The 27,138-nt window shown below is 53.7% G+C and overlaps 1 protein-coding gene across 2 annotated transcripts in view; it reads left to right on the top strand.

Annotated features, from left to right (window-relative positions):
* LTBP2 (latent transforming growth factor beta binding protein 2) overlaps nt 1–27,138 on the top strand; it is a 74,115-nt gene that overhangs the window by 26,290 nt on the left and 20,687 nt on the right. The window contains exons 4-11 of one of the 2 annotated variants that reach the window (XM_050896827.1): nt 7,813–7,994; nt 9,301–9,471; nt 11,051–11,251; nt 11,609–11,877; nt 13,460–13,562; nt 22,551–22,625; nt 26,026–26,148; nt 26,634–26,798. In XM_050896827.1, coding sequence (XP_050752784.1) covers nt 7,813–7,994; nt 9,301–9,471; nt 11,051–11,251; nt 11,609–11,877; nt 13,460–13,562; nt 22,551–22,625; nt 26,026–26,148; nt 26,634–26,798 — 1,289 coding nt within the window. The remainder of the gene's footprint in view (nt 1–7,812; nt 7,995–9,300; nt 9,472–11,050; nt 11,252–11,608; nt 11,878–13,459; nt 13,563–22,550; nt 22,626–26,025; nt 26,149–26,633; nt 26,799–27,138) is intronic. The other variant, XM_050896828.1, reaches the window with a different exon arrangement.

Here is a 27,138-nt window from a genome sequence, read left to right as displayed (position 1 = left end):
GCTTTGGCAGTGCTCTTTGTGCCCAAGGCAAAGGGTGTTGTCAGTGGCACCTCTGCCCACAGGAGCTCTCGAGGTCTCGCAGGGGAGGGAGGATTTGGATGACTCCCTTCCTGCTTGCCCGATGACCTTGACTGTGTGTGAGCTGTGCCTGTGGCACCACAAGGTGTCAGGTGAACATGCGAGGGGACACCTTGGCAGCTGAGATCTGTTGTGGTAAGCAATAGGGTTGCCACTTGCCTTGATGTCCCTGTGACGGTCCAGGTGCCTGTGTCTGGTGTCCCACCTGGCATGAGATCTGGCTGCAGGTGACTGTGAATCGGGCACGAAGGCACCCAGATGGTCATTCCTGTGGCCTTCATGGTACACAGCTCCTGCTTGGCTCAGCTGGGAATGTCTCCTGCCTGGGGGAGGCTGGTGGCTCCTTCTCCTGGGCAGGAGAATTTCCCTTGCCTTCCACCAAACCCTGGGGAGCCGGGGGCTTCGGACTTTGGTGTCTCCCTCACTTGCATGGGGGGTACCAGGGCTGAAGGCAGCCGCAGGAGGTACAGTGGGAAGCCTGAAGCAGGCAGGTTTCAGAGCTATCTCTGCTGCTCGTGGGGATAATAAATTGAGCCAGAATTTATGGACATAATGTGGGTGGACTTGAAGTCAGGTGCTTTGTATGGTGTGGCTTCCCCCCTCCTCCCTGAGTCCTAACAGAGCTGTCTTCCTTGTCAGCATGTTTGTGAGCTAATTGATAATAAACTTGAGTGCTCTCTAAGCAATGCCTCTCCTGTGCTCCGGGGCCTGCAGACTGAGCCATGAATCCCGTCTGCCTGCTGAGGAACCTGTTCGGAGTCCAAGAAAGGGGAAGTTTCTGGTCTGCGGTCAATTTGCTGCTTTCCAAGGCTGGCTGCTTCTCTCTCCCCCTGTAGACACAGACGCTGGTGTTGAGGCTGCCCATTCTTCTGTGATGCTTTAGTGGAAAATCAGCAACTGCCGAGCATTACAAAGGGGGAAGTGAATCACTGATTTTGGTCCCCATGGCCCCAAGCAGGGAGGGCGTCTAGCCAGAGGGACAGGCGAACGGACAAGACAGACACCGAGTATATTGTTCAGCGTTTAAAAACCAGGGGAGAACCCTCCTGTTGTCCTGGCAGGTTATCAGGGGCTGAGCATGACTCAGCCCCTGTCCTGGCTGAGCCCTCTTGCCTTGGAGCTGTGCGTGCAGGCTGCGGGCTGGAGGAGCTGGGGTGGACTTACCAGTGCTGCAGTGGCTCCCCTCCATGGCATCCTGCTCCCAGCCCCACAGGCAGCACGCTGCCTCTCCAGGTGGCTGGAGGCAGCAGTTGCGTCCCAGGCAGCAGGCTGGTTATATTTGGAGAGATGGAGCTTGTTGAGCTCAGGCCCTGGGATAGGGGTTTCTGGACCCTGGGTAGATGGTTCCTTCTCTGAGGGCCGCTTATCTTCAGCTTTGTTTTGGCCAGTGCTGTCCCACTCTGTTGTTGCCCTCCTGGGAATTGCTCCTTAGGTCTCTATGGTCTCTATCATCTCTCTCTGATGCTCAGCAGGGTGCAGATTTGTTTCCAGCTGGAAGAGTGGCTTTCCAATCCTCATCTGGCCAGCCCTTGCCTTGTCTGAGGTTAGCACCCCACCCCACTGACCGCACTGTCCAGGATTCACTCTCTCCACAGTGCCTCGGGCCATCCACCCTGCTATGGTCAGTCAGGCTTTGGCTGGGGAGAGGGTGAGGCAGGCTGGATGAAAAACCAGTAATACTCCTGTGGCACTTGGCTCTGCATTTCCTTTACGCAAACACAAAAAACACCATTTCCCAGCTCGCTAGCGATGTGGCCAAAGTCAACAGCTGGATGAAGAGCGGGCGATAGAAGCGAAATCCAGGAAAGACTGAGGTGTTGCTGCTGGGGAGAGGGAAGTGCTTTGAAGAGTTTGCCACCTTTGCCTCCAGCCCCAAGGAGGATGCCTGGCCTTAGGTCACTAAAAGAAGCCACAGCTATATACCCACCTGGATTCCATGTGCCAGAGAACCATGATCATCAAAAGTGGTCAGAGATTTGAAAAATGCTTTCTATATATAGTGGGTTAGAAAACCAGTATTGTTTTCTGGACCCTGTGGTCTCAGTGATTTAGACTTGGTTATTGTGATTCTGTGTACCTAGTCTGGAAACGGCAGGCTTTTAAAAAAAAACTGTGGTTGATTCAGAAAACAGCGGTCCTCATGTTCATCTGTGTGGTTGCCAGGAGCCTGCCAGCTCAATCTTTTGCTCGCTGTCCTCAGTGGGGTGAGAGATACCACTCACCTCCTCTGGGCAGCGAACAGGCACCTTGCAGGTTCATCTAGGACTGGGCAGGAGAGCCATCGTATCCAAGGAATACAACATTCTGTAGCTTCTCTAGCCTGCTGTCTCCAAAGTAAATATAGAGCAGAGTGTAACTGGTAACGAAACCTATTTAAAATAAAGCGTTTGTACGCAGACAAAGGTGCAGTGGCAGGTGTGCAGGTCCCTTCCTGGATGTCATACAGGTGTCATTTGGATCCTGCAGGGATGTGTAGCACTAGAATGTAAGGCACCAGGTCTCCCTCAGTTCTCCTGACTTCTGGCATGTGTCCTTGGGAGCTTATGGGGAGTCCAAGTCCTTGACCTGCACCTCAGAAGAGGGCAGCTACGAGTGCTTGTTGGATAGTTTTGAACTGTTGCAGATGTGGGTCATTCTGTCTGCACAGCTCCCTCCCATCCCAAATCTCTTTTCATTTTGATTAGCACCTAATACCTATAGGCGTGAAACTTTCCATGTGCCGGTGACTGAGGTCTCTCAGCCAGTGACCTTTCAGCTGTCAGCCTGGTAGAGATCAGCAGGAGCACACACATCCGTGCTCCTGGAAGGAGAACGCTGCTCCCTCTACCTTCCCTCCTTGACCTGTGTTTTCCCCTGGATCGCTGCTGCTGTTAGCTGGACACCACAGAGGCGGGCGCCCCAGGACAGCCCAGAAGGAGAGGTGTCCTAGGAGTCTGCACGCTGTTTCTGCCCCACAGGCTGTGCCTGACACGGAGAAAGCTGTCAGCAGCTCTGACAGATGAAGAGCAGGGAAACCAGCTGCTTGGCAGGCGGTCGCCTATAAAGGAAGAGACCACTGCCTCTTTGCAGAGATCCGTGCTGGCCATGTGCCTGGCTGGAAGAGTGGAAGTGAGTAATACTGTGCTGAGGGAGGCTGTAAGACTGAATGAATGTGAAGCCCTGGGACTTCAAGTGTCCTGGAACGTAGTGCTTTAGGTGTCAGCCTCCTCTGCCTCTTCAGTGCCTCTTCCCCGAGCAGGTTGGAGGCATAGAGAGTGGTAGCACAAGCTCCCTGCTCTGCTGATTTGGAGCCGCCCCATCTGTTTTCAATCCTTGCTCTTACCCCTAGGACAGCCACACCAGCGAGAGAACTTGTGGCAATGCAGCTCCCTGGGAACTGGACAAGCTCCAGCCATATGTTAAGATCCACCAAATGGTTAGGGGTTGCTAATGCCTTCTGGCCAGGTCTGTACTGATGTGGTGAGCTCAGGTTCATTTCCTGAGACCCTTCAAGCAAGCCAGTCCCCGTCTGCCCAGCATGGACTGACTCTGAATGTTTGGAGGCGAAAGCTCTGTTTTGTATTCCCTGACCATGAGCCAGCTGCTTGGCATGGATTGGGACTGAAACTGAGATGGAAAGACGCCTTTTGCCATTGATTTCTGTGGCCTGGGGCAGGATGGTGTTACTCAACTCAGTCCACAAATCCCAGAGCTCATCCGCCTAGAATAGAACCAAATAAACAAATTAATTCAAAGCCAATCTGCCTCTCCCCACTGCGACACACACTGGAATGCTTTGCCAACAGGATCCCAGTAGGGTGGCTTTTCCTCAAGTGTTGCAAGCCATGGAGTAATGTTCCTCCTCCATTTTTCCTTTGTGAAGTTGGCACTGCCCCTCGCACTAAGCGCATATAATCCACTTTTCTTTGTAACTGAAATGCTAATGATTATTTTATTTAAAGCCCTTCAGATGTTGTTTTTGGGTTTGTTTTTTTTTTTTTTTTAAATCTCATGATCCTGGGAATGACAGGAGCTGTCCCTGTAGCCAAGGGGTGGAATTCCTTCAGGCAGGCAATGAGTAGCGTCCAGCCAAGCCCTGCTACTTGCACGTAGCATGCTCCCTTCCTCAAGGATAGATATGATGTGAGTATTTTCAAGCACAAGAGCTGATATTTCCCTGTCTTATGCTACCAGTCACCTTCACCCAGCGACTCTTCAGAACTCGGGGCTGAACTTGCCCTCAAGTGACCAGCACTAGGACAGTGAGTGTTGCTGGGCTGGGGAACTCTCACTTCTTTTCCTTGGGGTGCTTCCATCTATGCAGTAAAAGACCTTGGAACGCCAGCCACGTTCACCCATAGGACTATGCTTGGGGTCTCTCACCAGAGATCAGAGAAGAAATGTGCCTGAGCTTCCAGGGTTTGGTTGCTCTCACCTAGCCTCCCTAGAGCTCCATACGGAGCTTTTTTTCCTTTGTCACTAACAAACCAGCAGTAGCGCACCCGGTAACAAAGCAGTAGGTAACAAGCACCAGAAGTTCCTTCGCTGGCAGCAGGGCTGAATTAGTAGCTCAGAAATGTGTGGGCAGGTCATGCCTGGCCCCCATGGCCATCAGGGGTAGGTAGTACTCTGCAGAATCTCAGGAGAGCTTTGGAAAGGGGCTGGTAGGGACTGAGGTAGGACTGAAATAAAATTCACTTCTCTGCAATTATTCTGGTTAGCCTTGCTGATTATTGAAAAACAAGCACTGTTTGCTGTCCTCATCTCAGTTTAGATCTTGATTTTAACAAGACAACAACTATTTTTATCAGCAGGTAATAATTTCGTTATCCATCTGTGCTCTTTGACCAATCCCACTTGCTCTGTCTCCATCCCTGAATGACCTGTAGCCAGACTCCACTCCAAACAGCATGTGAACCTTCAGCCTGCAAAGCTGGGTGTCTGCCCAGCAGCACGGGTTACCTGCGCTGCTTCTTCTCAGGACTCCTGTTCGTGCCTCCTCCCAGCAGCTCAGCCACTCATTTTCAAGGTTTTCCTGCGTTAGAAACAATTAGGTAATGAGTATCCGGACCGGGGACTTCTGTCTCTGGGATAAAACCATTCATTCTTGGATTCCTACAGCTCAAGGTCAGAAACGATCAGTAGGTCAATAGATAAGCTAAAATTGCCTCCAGGACAGCACAGATTATGCATCTTTTTTTAGTTATATTTGCACTGTTCCAGTGATATCTCATCTCCCAGCAGCACACTTTCCTTTCCTGAAGCGATGGTATTGGGAGTTGGGGAATCCACTACTGGGGTGTTTTTTTCAGAAGGAAAACAGCTATACTGCTGCGTGTGGGCGTGATTTCTAGTAGGGAATCATTTGGCTTTGGTTTGCAGATGTTGTTGTTGCATGGGTTGCCTTTCTTGGTTAGATTACAAGGCTCTTTACACCTGGCGTTTTGTTCCTGTGGAGAAACCTGTGCCCTGTAATCAGAGCACCTCTTCATCTTCTTTTTGCTACATTGAAGAGATTGAATACTTTAGGTTTCTTACACAAAGGCATTTTCACCAGACCTCAAATTATTTTTGTCATGTTTTTTCCCATATCCTCTCCAGTTTTTCAACAACCCTTAGAAGATGTGACATACTTCACATCAGAGCTAGATGTGATGTTTTAGCATATATACACCCTGCTGTGATGAGGATATGTAGGGAGGCAAAAATACCTCCCTGTTCCTGCAGCTTTTCACTGCCCTGATGTCAGGGCATTGAACTGACAGTTCATATTTAATTGCTTGTCATTACCCCCAAAATCTTTTCAGAATTGCTGTTTTCCAGGATCGTCTCCTTCTATCTGCAGCTGCTGCCTGCATTCCTTCTTCCTAGAAGTGTAATTCTGCATTTGGCTCTATTAAAGTCCCATATTGCTTGGATGGATTTGCCCTCCGTAGTGATCCAAACCGCTCTGTGTGATTGCTCTGTTCTCATCACGATACACCACATTGCAAATTTTTGTGTCAGCAGCACACATTATCAATGTCGATTGTATGTTTATTTCGAAATAAAAATATTTATTTCCAGTTGAAAACCTTGAATCGTGCCAGGCCTCGTACTGATCACCCTGGAACCCATCTAATTCCCTCCCCAGCGACAACTGCTTCTTGTGTTCTGTCACACAGCCAGTTTGTTATTCATTTCACATGTGCCTGATTGACATCGTACTGCCCTGTTTATTTTTTTACTGGAATAGCATGGGCTCTCAGGCTGTCGGTGTGCATGTATGTAATTCTGTCGAGTTATGAAAACGGAGTCCTTTGACAAGAGTGGTTCTCCATAGACCCCGTTGACTTGACCTTGCTTCTATATTCCTTTCCTTTAGTTCCCAGTTAATTGACCTGTGCATCATCTTTTCCATTCTGTTCTTCAGGGCTGATTTCGGGCTCGCTGGCTGACAGTTAGTTACCTTGTGTATCGCACTTGACCTGTTTGAATACCAGCACAGCATTAGCTCCCTTTCCATCTCCCCAAATCTTACCGTTATTCCAAGCTACCCAAGGCAGGAATGTCAGTGAGCCAGAGCTGCTGTCAGCCAGCTCTCGCTGGATCATCCAGTCCTGTTGGGTTTAGAAATCTGTGTTCCCTGTAGACACTGTAACACCTCCCCTGTGCCGACTGTGACAGGGAAGATGGTAAAAACCATAAAATGGGATGGACCTCTCTGGGCACTTCAGTGGAACAGAGCTAGCCTCTTTACCCCAGCCATTCAGTCAGAGGTGGAGGCGTTGGATAGGGTATGCAGAAGACCTGTTAATGCTTAAGTTCAGTTGCAGAGGAATCCAAGGCTGGGACTTTCAAAGAAACTCAAGCGGCGTATGGGCAGCCAACCTATTTTGGCCCCTGGTGTACTAAAGCGTTTTTCCTTGCAGGTGGTGCAGGTAAGAGTGAGGGAGACATTTGCTGGTAAGCACAGAGCACCCTCTTGGAGACTTAGTGCTGCCAGTCAGTAAAAGGGAATGGGAGCAAGTGCAGTAGAGGAAGATGTGCTGTTTTGCTGGTTTAATGCAAAGAGCTCTGCCTAGCGGTCTATATGGCTTTATAAAAGAGTGTAAAAGAAGTGTGACCTCATGAGCTGGATGGCTTCTCCATGCTTAGTCCCCAGAAAACACCAAAAGCCATAAATGCAGTTACTGCAGAACGTTGTAACTGCACTTACAGGCTTGAGTTCTTGGTCATTCTCTCTTGTTTGTGATTCTCATGGGCCAAGTTTTGCTTATTTGCTTGGCCTGGCTTCTCTTCTGACTGCCTCGCTGGTTTTTCAGTGCTCCTTTGGGGCTGGGAAGGCAGGTCCTGAGAAAGCTACCACCATAAGAACAAGTGTATTTGGAGCTGCTTGTGTTTGCTGGGGGAGGGATGTGGTGGGGCAGGGAGCAGCCCTTGAGCGTGATGGGCAGGCAGAGGTTCTTCAAGGCAGCTGGGGCATCCCTGTGGTGGGGCAGCCCAATGTGATGGTATAGGGAGAGTATCCTGGTGAGTACTATGCCCTGCCAGGCTCAGGGCATGGGGCGTGGTCCCTAGAGTGAAATGGTGCCATCGTGATGACTGAAAGCAGGTGAGGAGTGGGACCCTGCTCAGGTAGGCAGAGCTCTGTGTCCACGTGGTAGCTCAGGCAGCTCGGCAGCAAAGGTTGCCGCAGGGTATCCTGGTGGACAGGCACTGTGTGTCAGCGCAGTTACTCGTGAGGAGTATCGGTTCATTTTTTCTCTTCCACAGGACTCAGAGCAGAATTGGCTCTCCTGTCTCCCCCCAGCACACAGGGCCGTCACGGACTGTCCGGCGCTACCCAGCCAGCAATGGCCAACTCACCTCTAATGCACTCCCCAACGGGAATGGACATGAGCAGAGCAGCTCTGGGCCACATGCGGTTTCCCAGGAGCACACCTTGGCTGCAAGGGGTAAGGCCTCCAGGGCTGTCACTCTTTTGGGGCTTCTTGTTGAGGTGTTGTGGGGAAGGGCAATGGTGTGGCTGGGGATCCCCAAGAAACCCTGGACTCCCAGGACTGTGCCGCTGGGTGAGATGGAAAAGGAAGATCAGCATGGGCATTGCTGGGCTTACCGAAGAAAGAGACCCTACCAAAGGAGAACAGATCAGGGGAGCAAAATGCTGACAGCAGGGGAGAGGAGCCAGGGGGGATGTGACAGATACCTCCCAGAGGTGTTTAACATCACCTCAGCATGCTGCCCTGAAGAGGGGTTGCCTCAGTCTGTAGGAACAGGGTGTCTCAGCTTCCTCCTCGTCTGAGCAGCCCTCGAGGTCAGATTGTGCAAACAGCATCTAGTTCTTCCCTTTGGCTGCCCCCTTGGTGCCTTCTGACATGAGCAGGGATCAGGCCAGGCTGCTGGGACGTGCAGTTGCTGAGCCTCAGCGCCTCCTCAGCTAGGACAGATGCAAGTTGTCTTCTGCAGCTTGGCTCCCCTTGAAGCCTTGATTCTACAAGGAGGCACCATGTGGCATCTCAGCCCTTATGAGTAGGGCCGTGAGCCTGATTGAAGCTGTAGTCTGAAAGTGGGGATTAAAATGGGGAGAGTGGGGGTTGAGCATAGCAAGGGGTCATCCACAGAAACAGCTGTCTAAGTGGGCAGGGATGGAGGCCTCTGATGTCGAGCCAGCTGGTTCATGGTTACACAACAGTTCTGCCTGTTGTCCATTTTCCACAAGCCCCCAAGAGCTCTGAGTGCGATTCCCCCCTGTATCTAATGCGAGGATGGTGAGGGACCAAGAGGGGACTGCAGGTAACTGCAGGAGGTCAGGGGGCGCTTGTAGGGAGACATTGGTTTTCTCAAGCCCTGATGCTCTCTTTGATGGATACTAGTCTGGCTGTTTGTGTGGGAAGCCTTCCAGTGGTTTAAGGACAGCCAGTCTTCCAGCTACTGATGTGGCTGGAGGAGGAATATTGTCTAAAGCAGAAAAACACCCTTTATACTGGAGTTAGTGCGTGTGTGTCCCTTCACAGGGAGTTATGCCACTCCAGCTGGGCAGGCAGAGCATGCTGCTCACCATTTTTCATGTGCTGACAAACCCTTACTGATGCTGGAGCAGAGGACAGGCTGCAGTGAGCAAGGGGGAAGGAGAGACACTGCTCCGGGGAGGGACACAAACCCCTCCTTGCTCTGGGAATGCTTTGGAGCTTGAGCCGTGAATTACCAGCTCCCTGACCTGGAGATGCTGTTTCCACTTAGCACTATCCTTTTCTTTCATAGGGGCCAACCTGACAGAGAAGATTAGGAAGATAAAAATCGTCTTCACACCCACCATCTGCAAACAGACGTGCCGGAGTGGGCGCTGCTACAACAGCTGCGAGAAAGGAGACACCACCACTCTCTATAGCCAAGGGGGGCACGACCACGATCCCAAGTCTGGCTTCCGCATCTGTGAGCACCCTGAGGCCCCCAGCCCACCTTCTTGCCTGCTCCCCCACTCTCCTCCTTCTGCTTTTCCTGCCTCTACAGACTGAGGGCTTGGGCTGCTATAGGGATGGGAGGAGTTGGCCTCTCTCAGTGCCTTGGAAGATGTCTCCTGGGGTCTTTGGGGCTTACTCTGTCTCTGTCTCTGGGGGAGGAAGACAGACCTTGCTTCATTGCTCTCTTTCCTGGGCAAGCAACTTCTGTTTCCATCCCACCCCAGGTAGAGGGGATGCGTGTGTTTGAGTCAGGCCTGCAGCCAAGCCTCGCCACCGCCTCCTTCTCAGAGCCAGCTCACTGCTTTCGTTGGCATCCAGTCTTGGGGCTGACTTTCATCACCTAATTTCCTCCTGTTCTCTCCTTTCACTCACGTGGCAGCCAGGAGAGCTGGCTGCAGGTTGCAAGCTATTCTTATAAACAGGGCTGCTGAAACCTCTGCTCGCCTTTCAGAGCTGCTGGGATTGCTCATCAAGTCACTGGGATACCCAGCTGTGGGTTGGGCACATCCTCTTGGAGCCAGTTGGTGGGAGCAGCCCGCAGGACCTGGTGGGACTCGTCCTCTGAAAGCCTTTGTAACTTTCAAATTCTTCTAACACTGAGAGAGTGCAAAGTCTGGCTGTTGTGGACACCGACTGATACAGGGTTCATGGGAATTTCTGCCTAGATCCCAGTCCAAAGATGTGTCTCCTTCCCCCAAAACTGGTTGCTGGGCTTGAGCAAATTAACTTGGAGAAGGGTGGGAGCTCATCCCTTGGGATGAACCTGACAAGCCATCCAGGGATGTGGAGCAGACACTGAAATGAGTCAAGATGATCTGTCAGGGAATCCCGTGCCTTGCCCGAGTGTCACTCACACTGAGAGATGCTCTGGGTTGCTCCAAGCATCTGATGAGGCCAGAAAATATGTGACTTCAGTTTCATCTGTGGATGCTTTTTCCAAGCCTGTGCAGATGAATTGCTCCCGGTTCTTTTGTCCCACTCCACGCTTCTCCCACTTGAGCTGCTGGCAGGGCCAGGGCTGGCCGGGAGACAGGCTCTGAGGACGTGGCTCTCTGCCCATTCTCTCCTTCTGCCTCTCCCATCCCCGCTGAGTTCCCTTCTGGGCTGGGAGTAAAAACCCTGCCAAGTGGGGAGAGGGTGATGCAGAAGAGAAGGAATTGTGCTGACTCGGCCGCATGTGGCTGCCATAGCTCCTGCCCCACTCTGAGGGATCCTGCTGTGCCACAACACCACCTTGGCCCTGGGGGGCTGCCCCGCAGGGCATGGCTACCCCAGGCTGACCATGGCCCCAGAGCCCAAGAGAGGGTTCATCATCTTCAACCCATGACTCCAGTCCTGAGCAGAGCTTGGGGAAGATGGTGATGCACAGCAGGGACCCCAGGCTGCCTCCAGGCTGCAAGTGCTGACCCCAGCCCGATGCTGGGCCTGATCCTTGGGCACCATGGGGCTAGTGCTGGCCCAGATCCAGCTGCCTGGCCTCCCCCAGCCGCCCCTTGGCTAGAGGCAGTGTCTCAGTTTCTCTGCTAAGCAGACCTCTCTTTGCCTTGCAGACTTCTGCCAGATCCCCTGCCTGAACGGAGGGCGCTGCGTGGGCCGGGACGAGTGCTGGTGCCCCTCCAACTCCACGGGAAAGTTTTGCCACCTGCCAGCTCCCTCTCTGGAAAAGCAGCAAGGAGGGAGAGCCCCAAAGACCCCGGCCAGCAGCTCCATGAAGCACTCCACCTACACCCTGCCCTTGTCCAACCAGCTGGGTGAGCGTGGCCGGCAGCTCCAGACCCCACATTTTCCTCCTACTTGGGTGCTCCTCAGATCTTCATTAACAGGCCCGAGGAGGCCACTACCTCCTTATGCTTGCCTTTTCAGGCCAGGTAGTTAGAAAAGTAGTTCCCCTAGTTTCTGAAGGGCTCAGGTTGCTGGGGAAAGTTTTCGGTAGGTTTGTCCTGTTTTTGGGCCAGAGAAGTATTTTCTCTTAAATGCAATCTTCCTCTAGATTTCCCAGTGGGGTCAGTCTACCTCTCCTCCCTTGTGACTTTGTTGATGACAAGATGCTCTTCGGGTGCCAAATTGTTGCCAGATTGTCACAACTGTGGTATAAACTCATCTTCCAGCTTCCCTAAACCCTTCCCTGGTGAATGTCCACATCAACCACCCTCCAGAAGCCACCGTGCAGATTCATCAGGTGGCCAGGGTGCGGGGTGATGCAGAGGTGTCGGAGGAGAACAGCGTGGAGGCGGTCCTGGTGCCTCAGCTGGCTGCCGTGCCCTGGTACACCTATGCCCATGGGAACGGCAACAGCATTGCCACAGAGAGCAGCCAGCAGCAGCAGAGAGCCCCGGCGCTGCTGGGGAGGTGCTTTCGGGAGGCTCTCCACGGGCAGGTAAGGGGTCACCTGTCAAGCGTCGGAGTGTGTATAGATACGTTTCTTGTTCTGGGGTACGGGTGTATTGGCTTATGGGGCAGGGAGGGTGGCCTTTCATTGTGTGAAGCTGTTCAGCATCAGCATGGGCATCACCCAGGTGCCGTGGGCACGGGCAGCAATGTGTTAGTACTTGGGAAGAAAATCCCGTGTTTTGGCCCAACAGGGAGACCTTGCTGCCTTGCCCTGACCAGGCTGTGCCCTGGGGCAGCGCAGCCCAGACTTGATGGCTTTCACACTCAGTCTCGTTTAAAAAGGGTGCCCTATTTATAGCAACATTTACAGCCACGCTCTGCGATTATTGTAGGAAATGTATAAAACATAGGAAAATTCCTTTCCCTCTCAGACGATAAATGAAAGTCTGATTTCCATGGAACGACGCCTTCCTGGGCAGCTCAGTCGGGGCTTGGGAAGCAAATGCACGTGAGGGGCTTTCTCACCCCTGTCCCACAGTCATCGTAATTTCTTATTTTGTCTTTCCCCATATGTTTCTCTTGCGTCACTGGAAAAGCATTGGAGGTTTTTGGCACCCATAGGAACACCTGTGAGCTCCCCCGAAGCAGCTCGTGCTCAGCGAGACCCCCCGGCTGGGCAGCCTCCCCACTGCTCCCCAGCCCTTTCTAGGGGGCTGCTCCCAGTTCCCATCCTGTCCTTCAGTCGCTCCCATCCAAGCCGTTTCTAGGGGGATATGTTCTCAGCCATTCCCTAGTGCAAAAATAAATGAGATCAGACCCTGGGGCTGGAAAAGCCTTGCTCGTCCGTGGGGAGACGGCAGCTCTCTGACCCTGGGAGCAGGTGATGATGCACGGAGATGCTCGTGGATGCCCAGAGAGGCTGCGGGAGATGCTCTGGGGGCGGCGAGGGGGGCAGCAGGGGGTACCCTTGCTGTGCTCGCACCTCACCCAGCCAGGGTGATGCCGTGCCCGGGAGAGGGCGAAGAGCCTGGCGGGAGCATTTGCCTCTCCCCGCTCAGCCGCAGCCGAGCCGATCGGTATGCAAGCGCTGGGCAGGCGGCCACGCGCGCCTGGACGGGGGCCAGCTCCGGCCTGTGGGCCGCGGCGGCTCTGCTCTAATGGGGAAGCCTGTAATCCAGAGGACCTTGCCGGGGGGGCGAGGGGGGCAGGAAAGAGAGACTCATTAAGCAGAGGAAAGTGCCTGACCGCAAGCTCCCCGCCAGGCTGGAGTGGTGCACCCATTTTGCTGGCTAATCAGCCAGGCACGGGGCTGATTCCAGGGCTTTGCTGGGTGATATCATCTCTGGTTCATCTCCTGCTCTGTTTGATGTCCCCTTCCCCTCCGAGGGGTGCAGTCGAAGGAGTCTTGTGTTTTTCTCTCTGCATAACTGTTTACTGTCTTACACTGCATCCCTGGTCCCGCCACATCCTGGTGAGGAGCTGTGCAAGGAGGGCCATGCCAGCCTCTGACCCCAAACCATCGTCCCCTGTGCTGGCTCTGCTGCCGCCGTGCCAGCCAGCCGCAGTGGACGGGCGTGCGTCCCCTCCCCGTCCTGCAGAAGCCTGAGCCTCTCGTCCTCTCTCCGCAGTGCACCAACCCCCTGCCAGGGCTGACCAAGCTGGAGGACTGCTGCGGCAGTGTGGGGCTCTTCTGGGGTGCGGACCGGTGCCTGGCCTGCCCCCCCCGGCCAGGTGAGTACTGCGGCCGCCTGGGACAGCGCGAGGGACGGCCTGCACCCTTGGCAAGCAGAAATGGTCAGGCTGCCTCACGCAGCTGAGCAGGCATGGAGCAGAGCCGTGGGTCCCCTGCCATGTGGCTCTCCTTTGCCCAAGGCCCTCGGGGATGGTGCGGTGTGTCCGAGGTGGTGTGCAGGGCCATGCCGGCTGCCACCCCAGCCCATGCACCAGGGAGCAGCACTGTGGTTTGGGTGCTAGCCCCAGGCTCAGCGCTTTCTCCCTAAACTGCCCCTGCGAAACCCCGGTGCGGCCAGTGGTTCCTGCTGTGCTAGCCGTGCTCGGAGGGAGAAACAGGAAAAGAGCGGCCGTGGGTTTAGGAGGTGCAGTCCTAGATCGGTGGAGGAGGCTGCAGACTCGGCCCTATAGAGTTACGGGCTTGCTCTGGGCCCGACACGGGCTTGGCAGGGGCTCTGGAAATAACACTACATCAAACAATTGGCAGGAGCGCACCCGGGGTCCGTTCCAGGGGCACGGGCGTCCAGCTCCGTTTCTCCTGCGCTTGGGAGCTGGACGGACTGATCCAGCAGGAGATGGGGATTCCTCAGCTGCTTCGCTCGGGGTGCTCCGTGACGGGCACGGCCCCTCGCGCTGTGGCCCCATCCCATGTTGTGGTGGAGAGGCCGTGCTGAAGGACTCCTGGCTGGGGGGAGGCAGCCCTGCGGGCACAATGGCTCCGCAGCCGATGCTGACCGGGTCTGGTGCAGGGCAAGGTGCGCGTGTCCAATGCAACACGGGCAGGGAGCTGCTCACCTCTCCCCTGCCTGCCTGCCTGCCCCCTTCCATGACTGCCTGGCTGCTGGTTCACATGCCTTCACTGCATCGAAGGACTAAAGTAAACAGACCCCATGGTCCAGGAGACTTTGACCCCTAAGGAGAGTGGAGGTGTCCAAGGTGGCAGGTTTTGCGCAAGCAAGTGTGGCATTGGTGCCTTCTAGCTCTGCCCAGAGGCTGTCCTGCTTGCTTGCACGCACACTCCCAAGAGCTGTTTGCATCTTGTCCTCTTTTGATTCGGTTCCCCCTCAGCCAGGGGTAGGGCTGGCTGAAGCCAAATTCCTCGCAATCACAGACGAGGTTGTCAGCATCCTGGAACCCGGCACAGAGCTGGGGAGCTCTGATTGCTGTCATCTTCCCCCTCTGCATGGCTCTGCTGTGGCCCTGGGCCACACTGCTGCTTGCCTGCCCTCGTCTGTGTGCCAGCCCCAAGGGAGCCTTGGGCATATGCGGTATGGGGGTGACCACGGGGTCTCCAGGTTCAGTACAAACAAGGAAATGCCCCACACAGGCCTCAGCCCCCTCCTCTTTGTCCCCGACCTTCGCATCCCCAGTCACGGCTTTCTCCTCCCCATCCCACAGCAGTCTCCCCATTTCTCACCCTGTCTCTCTGTGATCCCCCTATTAGGAAGCAGGGGGGCCACTTAACACTTCAGTTAGACTGCAGATGGCTGCAAAATCTTTGCACCTCCTTTCTCTTTCTCCGTGCCAGGATGCTAGGTATCGTTCAGCAGCCAGAGCTGCAGCAGTGATTTGCTCTGCTGGACTTAGATCTTCAGGCTGCAAAATTTGTCTTTAATCACAGGGTTCCAAGACATGAAAACAGGCACGAAGTACCCCCATGTGCTCCTTGCAATCAGCCAGCCAGTAGAGGAAATGCACTTATGACATGCCTCCTAGCTGCCAGTAGGTCCCACTTCCACAGCTCAGCGCATACCCTGCGTCCCAGCAGCAACTGAAACTCAAGGGAGGTTGTCACTGCTGGTCTTCATTGAGTGGACAGATGCTTGTCTGGCTTTTTTCAGATTAATTCCATGGGGATATGAAAAATATATCCCCGTGCATCTTCCGTCTCCCTGTGCCACAAGAAAATCCCATTCTCAGTCCCTCTGGCTTTGGGCGATAAAGTTCCCCCTTGGAGACCAAATGGCTCTTGTTGATTTTGGCAGGAATTCAGGCTAGTTGAAGGGGCTGTTTTCATCCTCTTTAATCGTGTGCAAGTATCTTCCTCTGGCTACCTCTGATTGACTGCCCTGTAACCAACCCCACATGCAGGAGACCACACAGTGCAAGTGAAGGGAGCTGTAAGGCAGACAGTCAATGGAGGTGGCCTAAGAGACCCTGGCTGTTGTGGAGTGAGAAGCCCAGGTGGCTGGCATGCTTTTCTCTGGCGTGCTGTCTTCACACACAAGAGATCTCACCCCAGAGTGCAGCCAGGGAAACAGTCCTTTCTCCATGATCTTAGTGCTCTAACAACGGAGCCATCGAGCACTGTGACCTCTCATTGCCCCGTGCCTCCTCTGCCAGGGCTCCCAGGTCCATGCCTGTCCAGTGTGAAGGCATCACTCCGCATCGTTCCTGCCTGTAGACCACATCCCACACTCACATTCCTTCTGTCTCCTGGTCTTGCTGGCCTGTATCGTGCTCACTCAGAGTCACTGGGCTGTAGTTCAGTGACCTGGTGTCTCATGCACAGAGATAACATGTCCAGTGGATGTTTCCAGCTCTCTTCTTGGCACTGTGGTCTTCAGAGAGAACTTCTCCTTGCGCTCGTGTGTCCCGGGGAGGCGTGCACCAGAGCAGACTTGACAGCGCTGGGAATTTAATTCCAGCAACCAGAGACAGAAATGGCAGAAGCTAGTTCAGTGTAAACACTTACAAATGTACAGAAGTGCAGCCAGGCAAGAGCTAGACAAATGGAGAGCTTGTTTGGATTGACTGTCTGCCCGAGACACTGATTGTTAGTAGAGTCTGGATACGTCCGGATGTCTCCATCGACTGCAGCTTTCATGTTTGGTACGTGTTTGTGTGCGGAAAGACATCAGAGAAGAAGAAGAATCGGAGGCAGGCATCCGCCCGAGCGGATCTGCCATGACCAATTCCTGCTATTTTTTGTGTTTTGCCCAGCATCAGAAAAGCCAAGGCACTTGAATGCTTTGTCTGCATCCTAAGGAGACCATGTTAAAAGTTGAGTTCAGAATTAAGGTAGGGGTGGGGTTGACCTGGCCAGTACTCTCTGTAGCGGGTGTTACATTAGTCTCAGAGGTTTCCTTAGGCTCTGCTCAGGCTTTTGGCTGTCTGGTTTGCTGCTGGGAGGGTGTATGTTGTTAGGCCCCTTCAGAGAAGCGGGCACAGAGATGGGCATTCAAGCAGGCTATAGCAGAAGTCACTGGGAGTTTGCTGTTGCTCATTTAAGTGAGAGCTGAAGATGGGACCCCCAGAATATGTCAGAGACAGCCCTGGGAGATGGGGGAGAGCCGAGAGCTTGCTCCATGAGCTGTTGGGGCAAAGGCTGTCACCCAACCCATGAAAGAAAGAGATGAGCCAGCAGCAGGGCCCTGGAGAGTGGCAGGACACCTGCATGCTGTTGTGTGGCTGCAGTCCTTCAGCTCCGGCTGGAGATGGCTGCATGAAATGTGCTGCGCTGCAAGATAGGATAAATCAGATGGAGGCATCCGGTGACCCTCCTGGGTCTTTAGTATTCGGAGGAGGCAGTGCAGCACACACCGAAAGGCTAGAACAGAGAGGTAGGAGCATATGGGAGCTGGAAGGTAAAACTTGGAGAAGACTGATAGTGGAAAAAGGCAATTGGAGGCTGAGGAAGCAGCTAAAGTAGAGACACTTGGACGTGGCTGGGAGGAAGCTCAAGGACCACCAGGGTATTTGAGCAGTGCTGGTGAGGAAGCTGCGCTGAAGCAATGTCCTGCCCCGTGGCAAGCTCAGGATGTGGGGCTAGTAGCAGGCACACTGCTGGGCAGAGCTACTCTTGCTTACCTGCCACACCATATACTATTTTGGGGTATACAGTGGTCTGTGGAAAAGAACATGCTGGAACAAGGTCAAGAGATCATCTGTGGAAACTAAAACCAACAACACCCAAGCTGCAGGTCGACACAGACCCCAGGGCAGGTGTGGATTTGGACACTGGTTTCCCTGAAGCCTTGGCCCTCCTCAGGCACGTGGGGATAAAGCAAACTGGTAGCAGAGAGTTCTGCCCAGGGCGGGTCACAGCCCTCCTCTTCCACCTCCTCCCTGTCCCTGAGACCACACACCTCTGCGACCAGCAGCACTCCAGGAGAAGCCCATACCGGTGATGAACACCGTCTCCGGTACTGCCCAGGAGCTACAAGTCTCACCTTTCTGTGTGGGTTTGGGGAACTTTCTGGGTGCAGCAGTAAACCCGCATCTTCCAAGTCCTGGTTTTTCAGTGCCCTCTGTCCCTTATTTCAGGCTGCAGTCAGCCTGAGCGTGGGCTGGGCTGCGCACCCACCATTTGTGCTCACTGTAGACCCTCCTGGGCTGCTTTCTCTCCTCCTGCCTATGGGTTTTAACTGCATTAAGAAACAAGTCTTTGAAGGTTATTGTTTTGTTTTTATTCCCACTCCTCGTGTTTTTTCAAGTTTTTTGTCCTAGAGAAAAGTCTGAATTTCACTGGAAAGTTGGATCTTGTAATGTCTGGCTTGGCGTCCGCAGCACTCCCCAAACAGACCTCCCACCACGAGAGGGGTGGCAGCTCACCCATGGAGCCGTCGTCATCAGAAACGCCGAGCGGCTCCGCAAGCCGCACGCTCCCCTGCACTGTGCCTGCAGGCATTGAAACAGCCACAGGAAGCCCCTTGAAAATCAACCCCCTGGTCTGCTCTTGTTGCGATCAGATTGGGGAGGATACAGGAAAAAAACCCTGGAAATATGGGAAGGAGGCTATGGAGGGGGCTGGTTCTTCCACCGCTGCACCATGTGCCACAGGGAGTCTGTCTGGGACAGTAAAGAAGGGCTGGATGTGGGGAAAGAAGCTGAAACCTCTGCAAGGTTATGGCAGTACCACAGAGAGCAATGCTTAACCTGGGGAAGCGCAGCATTTTCAGGACTGCCTTGTTCTGCAGAGTGCTTGTTTTGCCCATCATTCACGTGCAGCATCATGGTCTCGGCACACAGTAGCACAGTGTTGCAAAAGTGGGGTTTTTTAGGTACAGAGGTATTGTGTCCCAGCTGGAAGCCACTGTGGGAGCAGAATGAGGTTTTCTCTGTTGGAACGACCCCAAAGGCCAACAGTAATTACCAGAGTCTTTTTTTCCTTCAAGCATCTTTTTCACCTTGAAGATCTTTATTGACCATGAGTAGAGCAGTGGGCTTAGTTTCGTATCGCACATCAGCACTGGTGCATGCCCTCCCCACCCCTGCTACTGTAGCCTTTGTTGGGGCATTGGAGAAAGTCTTGCTGGAGCCTGCCTACTGCAGACCACCCGGAGGCAAGGAGAGCAGCCATGACAGATCTGGACTGAAGGATTTGTGTCCTTTCCCTCTTGTCCATTCTGCCTGGGAACTCAGCTTATCCCCACGGCCACAGCCCTGCCTACTTCTTGGTGTGGCATCTCCAATATGTTTTCTCTCTGGAGACTGCTATGGGGTCTGAGCTCCTCTGCTCTTCTGCCAACGAGTTCAGCAGCTGAGGTCCTCTCTGCAGTGGAGGCTGATCTTCTCTGCTTCACACTAAACCAGGCTGAGGTTTGACTGGGTCCACCATCCCCACCACTCCAGATGCCATGAGACCATGCGCTCTGGCTCCTTTCATCTCCCACGTGCTGGAAAACCCAGGGCAAGCAGAGGCACCACAGCCACCCTCCTGACTGCACGCTCTGTGCCCACTGCGGGCACGAGGAGATGCCTGGGGTCCAGCCAGGGTGGGAGTTCTTCTGTGCAGCTGATCCAGGGTCTCCAGAAATGTCTGTGAGTCCTGAAAGTGGCAAAGGAGTTCAGCAAGGCAAGGTTTCTCAGAGAGATAATGCCTTTTGTATGATAAATGGAAAGAGTTGAAAGAAATGGGCTAGCTTTCAGCAGCCAAGCATTTCCTCACTTCTCATCTGACCGCAGGCTTGCCTCTTCCCCTTTTAACAGAGTGATATTGGCTGGCCTAATGCAATGTAGTATCTCACCCTACAAACGTTGCCTTGCTCAGGCCCTTGTGGCTACCACCACTAGAAGTGGTTTCTTTCCACTTCACCATCAGCCTGAGCTTCTTCATCCTGTCTTCAGACAGTGTTTGGGGAGCCAGGGCCTTGGGTAGAGCATCTTTTCCTGGGAAGTGATGGAAAACTAGCCTAGCTGCTTAAAGATCATCCTGCTAGGCTGCAAAATCCCTCTGTCCGATTTCCGTGCATTCATTTCCCTTCTTATTCTGCTCTGCTCGAGTATTGTTCTAGCTGGGGACAAAGATGCTGGTGGGAATCCTGGGCTCTGGCTGCTTCGCGCTCACCTCCTTTTTGGGTCTGTGAGCTTATTACACATACGCTCCTTTGTGCGAGTCCAGCCCTGCTGGGGATGCCCGGTGCCTGCAGAGCTTGCAGAAAGCAGCACCGGGCAGTGGGATGAAGCAGAGCTGGAGGGAGCGATGAGGAGAGCCGAGGGCGAGTCCTGGTGTGCAGATACCTGGTGAGCACATCGCTTTGGCACAGCGCCCGCAGGGCTGAAGTGCCCTCGAGGTGAGGCTCTGAAATCACATCCTTGAATCAGGAGTCAGAGCTCCCTGCCCTCAGCAAGCCTGAAATCCCTCTGCCTGACAGATGCAGCTCAGCTGCTCCATCCCCAGCCTCAGGCTCTGGGAGAACCCCTTCCTGGAGAGAGTGTAGACAGACAGACAGACACAGGAGGCTGGGACCCCTGCAGCTGTGGATCCTGGCAGATTTCTGCCCTCTCTGATCATCAGGTCGGCTTTTTCCCTTTGCTGGGTTCCAGAGGAATAGCCTCCAAAGCCAGTCTCCCACTCCTACCAGCTGCATGGGAGCAAGGTGGATGCTCATCCCCTTTGCAGGAAACTCAGGTGTCCTAGGCTGGTTTTTCAGGGGGTTTTGGCCATCTCTGCTCTAGTTTGGCAATGTCAGAGCTCGTGGAAGGAAATGGTCCTCTGCTCAAGTAACCAAGTACAAAGCTGAGAGTTAATAGCTTACATCCTTCTTCAGCCACACGCTGTCTTCCCTTGCGGCCAGGTCCTGGCAGAAAGAGAGCAGCCTCCATCCAGTACTTCAGAAACTGTCTTGGTTCCCCTTGGTACAGAGAGATGTGCTCGCATTACATTACAGTTATTCTTTCCAGGGAACGCGGGTTTCTTTGCAAAATTAAGACATTTGTCCGCAGCCTCACAAGTGATTTGCTGTAGTAACGAGCTGCAGGTTTCTGCAGACTGGAGTCACATGAGTGCTGAGGTGGCACGAGACCTGCACGCTCGCCCCCCATCACTGGTATTATTTTCTGCCTTGCCCTCTCCCCAGCAGCATCTGGCGGAGGGATGCTGCAGGATCTGTTTCTCCGCAAAGGCTTTTCAGAGAGGGAGCGGGGCTCTGACACATGTCATCGCTGTTTGATCTCCGGCATGCTTGGCTCCCCGTTGGAGGGCTCGCACATAACGATGCTGCTTCATTTAAGCGTCTGTTATCACATCGTGCTGAGGCTGACAGATGCTTCCAAGCACAGTTAATGCCTGTCGGCAGCCCCGAGCCCACAGGCTGCGGTGTGGGAGGACCTGGAATCCCACCGGGGCGCTGAGCCTGGAGCCCGTGAGCCAGAGGTTGTTTTTCCCTTGCCAGAAGGTTGGAAATGTACCCAGCAATTCCCAGTATCACCAGCAACCCCCTCACCCCTAACATCCAGATATTTGTAAGCACTTCCTGCTTACAATTCATGACTGAACTGTTGAAGGGGGTGAATAGATTTTTTGTCTTAGTCATTCATCCAGCCGCTGAGGATCTCTCTGCACCCAGAAAACCTTGTAGCTTCATTTAATATACCTGGGGAAACCAGGCTTTCTATTCTCCTTCCTGATACAGCCTGGTGAATGATTCGTTCTCCCATCTTTTATTTCCCAAGCGCCTTTATCCTAGGAGGCTGGTCCCTAACATTTGCCTTTCAAGAAGTGTCCTAGAATGGCTTTAAACTGCATTATAGGGTCAAAGTGTCCAGGACAAAGAGTTACAGACACGCCTGTTCTCTGGCCCCAGCACATTGTTTGTGTTCTTAACCATTGCAGGCTCTTTCCAACCATCTCCTGCCACAAGGATGGTCTCAATTTGTCCCGGGTTCTCAAAAGCTGCAATGTGTTAGGAATCTGCCAGATCCTCGATATGGTTATTGCCATGGAGGGCTTACCACGTATGACGCCAGGGTGTGAGCTACTGATGGCAGGCAGGAGGAATTCGAGTGGTGGGAATACGGCTGGACAGTCACTTAAGTGTTACACGCACTTCTTGTTTCCAAGTCTACGGTCCAGAAAATTAAAAAGAAACACCACCCTGGGAAAATCCCATCCTTAGGCAAAGCACCCTTCTTCCTACCCCACCCCGTGCTTACTCACTTCCCAACCCATCAGCTCCTGGATTCCCTTTCCCTTGCTCCAAATATGGTGCCTAAATTTGACCTCCTTGGAATTTATGGGCCACATTTTACTCGCCTTTAAAAAATTTGGAGAGATTTAATTGTGGGAGTTACAGGCCATTTTGAAAGCCACAAAACTATTTTAAGCAGCAATTTGAAATTTTCATAGATGAGAGTGATGGGGGCAGGAAATCACACGCAGTAAAAAAGGGGGAAAATGTCATAAACAGGCCCTGGGCTATTATTTCAGCATCTTGTCAAGGACCTCTGTCACTCCTTTCACTGATGCCCCTTGTCATGTGCCACCTGGCTATCCAAGCTGGCCTGGGAGGAGCCGAGGTGACACAGTGATAGATATGAAGCACAGGCAGCACCTCTAGGTCACCAGGTTGGCACCTGCCAAGCAGCAGAAGACACTGCTTGGGAAACGTGGCTGCTCCCACCTTTCCCTCTGCCCTGGGAGTCATCAGAGGCCCATCCAAGGCAGACCTAGGGACCCTTTCCCCTCCGCAAGGAGGGCAGAGAGAAGGTAGGACGCTGGTGGCTGGCTCCACTGCCGACATCCCACACTGTTTGCTTTCTTCCCAGCACACCCTGTGATTGAGAATGGGCAGGTAGAGTGTCCCCAGGGGTACAAGAGGCTGAACCGGAGCCACTGCCAAGGTAAGGATGCTGCTTTCATATCTCTGTCTCGTTCCCACATCCACTGTCAGAGTTGTAATTATCTACACAAGTAAAATACAATTCTCTAACTCCTTGATATAGATCTGCAAAGAACGTGACTCATAAAAATCTCTGTGCTTTCATCAAGAATGAAGGAAAACCAGGTAACACTGGACTACATGACCCAGCTGATAAGCATAGTCAGCGCATAGTTGGGCCAGCACAAGAAAACTCACCTGTTAAATCCTACTGACCCAGTAAGGAGCTATGTTGCTGTTCTGCTAAGTGTGAGTGTAAAAACGCTTCTCCCGTAGTCTGAAGCAACAAAAATTCTGTTGCCTGAAAACATTTGGGAAGGTTGTCAGCTTGTTCAGGTGTTCATTACAAGTGGGAGAGTGCCATAGAAGCGATTCTTTCTGTTCCAAGCATGTCACTTGTCCATGCTGCCAGGCTGCCCTGCCTGCCCCACGCTGCTGGGGTCTATCCATTTTTCACTCCCACAGTCCCTCAGCTCCGTATGAGGAAGGCACCATCTCTCCGCTTTTCTCTCCAGTTCCTGTTTATTTGGCATCTCTTGGACCCACAGTGCTTGTGTTTTTCCATACTCTGACTGAAGTGGAATTTTATGGTTCCCTTCTTGTGATTCATGATAAGCTGAGAGGTGTCATCTCGAAGATGCAGCAGGGAGCCTGGGCCCTGGCCATGCAAACCCAGGGCTGGCAATCCAATGACTCATCTCTTTTAGCTGGGACTTTCCACCATGCTTACTTAATTAATGATTCAACCTCCCCACGTTGTCCTGGGGGAGAACTTTCAACAACGCGATGGCTTCTATTCTCCTTGGTGCTCAGATCTCATCCCTTATGCAGCCACAGGCAGTCCTACAGGCATGAGGAGCTACCCGGAGACATCGAATAGGAGTTGGAGGAGCAGAGCAGCTGGAAGGACTCATGTCAGCGAGCAGAGACTTGCAGCACCTGCTCTGGATTTGCATCACCTCTGGAGCAGGGAGAGGCTCAGAGGAGCAGAGGGAGATGGCAATGTGGACTTGGCTAGGAAGATGTTTGTACACAGGAAAAAGCGGGAACCAGAGATTTGAGCCTCTGCATGCTCCTTTGTAAGCTGGGCTGGAGAAGTACTGTTCTGCAGACACTCTGCTTCCTTGAGGTGCTTTTCCCATCTCTGCTGTTGCAGTGGGACATGTGTCAGGAAGCTTAGCACCTCACTTAAGAGTCCAGAGTGAGCAATTTGGCTGATAGACTGTGGGAGAGGCTACATGGGGCCTTCTTTTGCCAGCCCAGGTAAGAGGGGAGCCAACGGGCTGGACAAGGGCTGATGGTTTCTGAGGCCATTGGCTGTAGGAGAGGAGCTGAGCTGGGAAGGAGCTGAGCTCTGGCTTTGAAGACTGTTGTCAAAGCACAGATGAGCGACTGGAGGAGGGCCCTGGCAGAAGCCCACTTTCCTCTGTTCTGTATGGACAGAAAGGGTTGTCTCTGGTGCCTTCCAGCTGAGGAACAAATGGCTCGTCTCTGCAAGATCTCCGTTCCTTTCGTTGCTGCATCCCATTGAGCAGGAACAAGGCTGCAATGAGTCTGAGTTGAGAGTGCCTGGCAGACCCAGCCACGGAACCTCCCGGTGCGGCTGGGACCAGCAGGAAGGATGGCACTGGAAGGGATAACGTGGTTGCTAGACATGAGGCAAAGATTGTCTTGGAGGCTCGGTGGTAGGGAGGTGTGCATGCACAGCTGTCACTGCACAGGACACACACTGGCACCTTGGTGTCCATATATCCTCGGTGTCTATATATCCTTGGTGTCTGTTGCTGACTCAGGTCCTTTCTGCTCACCAAGCACCAGGGTAAACCAGCCTGCACCTTTCCACCACAGGCTGCCTGACCCAGTGTGGCTGTTTCTGAGGAGCACCGGCAGGCTTGTGTGGGGTGGGAAGAAGCAGCTGAGACAGTGTACGGATCTCGGTTTGTGGTCCTTGAGGCCTCTTCTTGTGGCTAGCCCCGTCCCTGGCATGCTGCAGGGGGTAGGAGTGCGTGGCCCTGAGCGCGCCTGCCTGCTTCTGTTCCCTGTGGGGATTCCCACTGTAGGTGGGTCCTCTGCTGCCAGTGGAATAGAGGGGGTTGGACTGAGGCCAGGACGTGGCCCTGTTTTAAATTAAGCTCATAAAGCCCAGCCCTTGGTGCTTGTTTGTTTTGTGCTGTCGTTACTCTAATCCCTTCAATCTCTTTGCTTATGTGGAGGCCAAACACTTTGTCCAGTTGGTGTGTTGGAATGACACGGCGCTCTGACCATGCCGGGGAGTGACAGGGATGAGCTCCGAGGCTCCTCTGGAGAGCCCAAGCCTCTTCTCTGAGTGGGGTTCCCAGTACATTTGGGGTCTGGCCACCGGTTGTTCTCATGAACTCCGTCCTGTGCTTGGTACGGAGCAGGAACCCATTACATTACGCAGCCAAATCCTACTCTTCCCTGGCCTGCTGCATATCCCTGTAGCGTTAGTACTTCCAATTGACTGAACATCATGGCCTGGTCTTGATAGCCCCTGTGTGTCTCAGCCATGTATGGGGCAGCTGGTGGGGTGAACGGGGGAGTGTAAGAGCACAGGACTGGGGAGGACCTCTCAGGTCATTAAGTCTGAACTCCAGCTGTCATAGCGGCTCTGTGACACCCCCACTTCCACCAAGCAGTGATGCTTCAGCTCTGAGGAATAAGGTAGTGCTGGGAAAGCCATTTACTGCAGGCCAAATGGGTGAGCCTGACGGTGTTTCCCTGGGATAAGCCCACCTCCCTTCCCGAAGACTGCATCTGATGCATGCTGAGTCAGGGGCAGAGGCAGAGCTTGAGGCAGGGCTTGAGCTTGGCGACTTCCCGCTTGCTCAACCTGTTCCTGGAAGAAGACACTACCACAGCCTGGCCCACCATCCCTCCGCCTCCAGAGGGGATCAGTCACTGCCCTCCCTGCATGCTGGCACTGAGTTTCTCAGGAAGGATCGTCTGTGGATGATGGCTCCATATGAGCAGGACCAGGGATCGGATGAAAGGACAGGACTGACCAGTCCGGGCTTGCAAACAACAAACGTGACGGCCATAAGAGTGACCCCCTGCTGGGGTGGTTCACTGTAGGGGCCACATCTGTTTTCCATGAGGACCGCAAAGTAGAGCAGTCATTCACAAGCCATCCCTGCAGCTGCAGCGAGCGAGCTCTGTGCTGCAGATGTGGGACTGCTGTCGCCACAGAGGCCCCCACCACGCTGCTCGGTGCAGAGGCTGCCTCGGTCACCAGCCTGGCTGCAACCCCCTCGGTCCACGGCACCTGAATGGGAGGCACTGGGTAGTGGGTTCAGTTCACCCTCAGCTTCCTCACGTCTCACCAGGCTCTCTCCTGTCCACAGATATCAACGAGTGCTTGATGCAGGGGCTGTGCAAAGATGCTGAGTGTGTGAACACCCGCGGCAGCTTCCGCTGCACCTGTAAGCCTGGCACCATGCTGGACCCATCCCGTAGCCATTGCATCTGTAAGTGCTCCAGGGAACCCTTCAGTTTGGGAAGGGGCCTGAGCAAGACCCCACAGCTGAGTGGAGGCTGCAGCGTGCTTCGCATCTCTTGCAAGTGCGGTTGAGTTACGCTGTCCTGCACTTGTGTGCAGGATGGGTCCCCATGCCTCAGGCCCCCTTCATGCATTGTTCTTCTCCATGGACATCTCCTGGCGCCTGCGGAGCCTGGAGGGGACATGCCTGCGGTGCAGCAGCAGAGGACACAGCCTCCTGGGTTGAGAGAGCTCCCACAGGAGCTGGATTTGCTTGGGACTGGCACTGCTGGGGGGATGACCTGATGGCTGAAGGCTGGGGGGTGTTCTGGGGATAGGATGGGGCAGCCCTCAGGACAGGCTGGCAGGCACAGGCAGAGAAAGGCCTGAGGGGGAGAGACTGAGTGTCCCCTGTTCTCTCTTTGGAGACAGTAGAGCTTGGCCTCCGGCACTGACCCTGCTGTTGTGTTTCAGCGGACAAAGCGGTGTCGATGGAGCAGGGGCTGTGTTACCGCTCAGCAACTGGAGGCGTGTGCTCCTTCCCCCTCTCCCACCACATCACCCAGCAGATCTGCTGCTGCAGCCGCGTTGGCAAGGGCTGGGGGAAGAACTGCAAGGAGTGCCCCGTGCCCGGCTCAGGTGAGATGTGCCCACTTTGGCTTTGCCTGCTCTGGTTAGACTGGGGTTTGGGCTTGCCTGAACTTGCTGCCATGCAGATAGCTGCAGGACCCAGAGCTGAGTGGTGCAAATGCTGGCCTATGAGATGGGTACAGCAGCCCAGGAAGCAGACCTGGATGATACTAGGAAGACAGAGAAATCCCTGATGGGAAACCACTCTGTACCAGAGGGAGAGCACAGCCATGTCTGTGCCTGGCTTTGCTCAACAGCCTTTTTGTCTCTTGTACATCTTCTGCTGGGATGAAAGCCAGGTGAGGATGAGTTTGGCATATCTCAGCATGGGGTAGGGTGGAGAGGAAAG

The sequence above is a fragment of the Gymnogyps californianus genome, chromosome 5 (genome assembly GCF_018139145.2).
Source record: "Gymnogyps californianus isolate 813 chromosome 5, ASM1813914v2, whole genome shotgun sequence".
Taxonomy (NCBI): domain Eukaryota; kingdom Metazoa; phylum Chordata; class Aves; order Accipitriformes; family Cathartidae; genus Gymnogyps; species Gymnogyps californianus.
The sequence above is the reverse complement of the archived record's forward strand: the minus strand, read 5'-3'. Positions and strand labels throughout refer to the sequence as shown.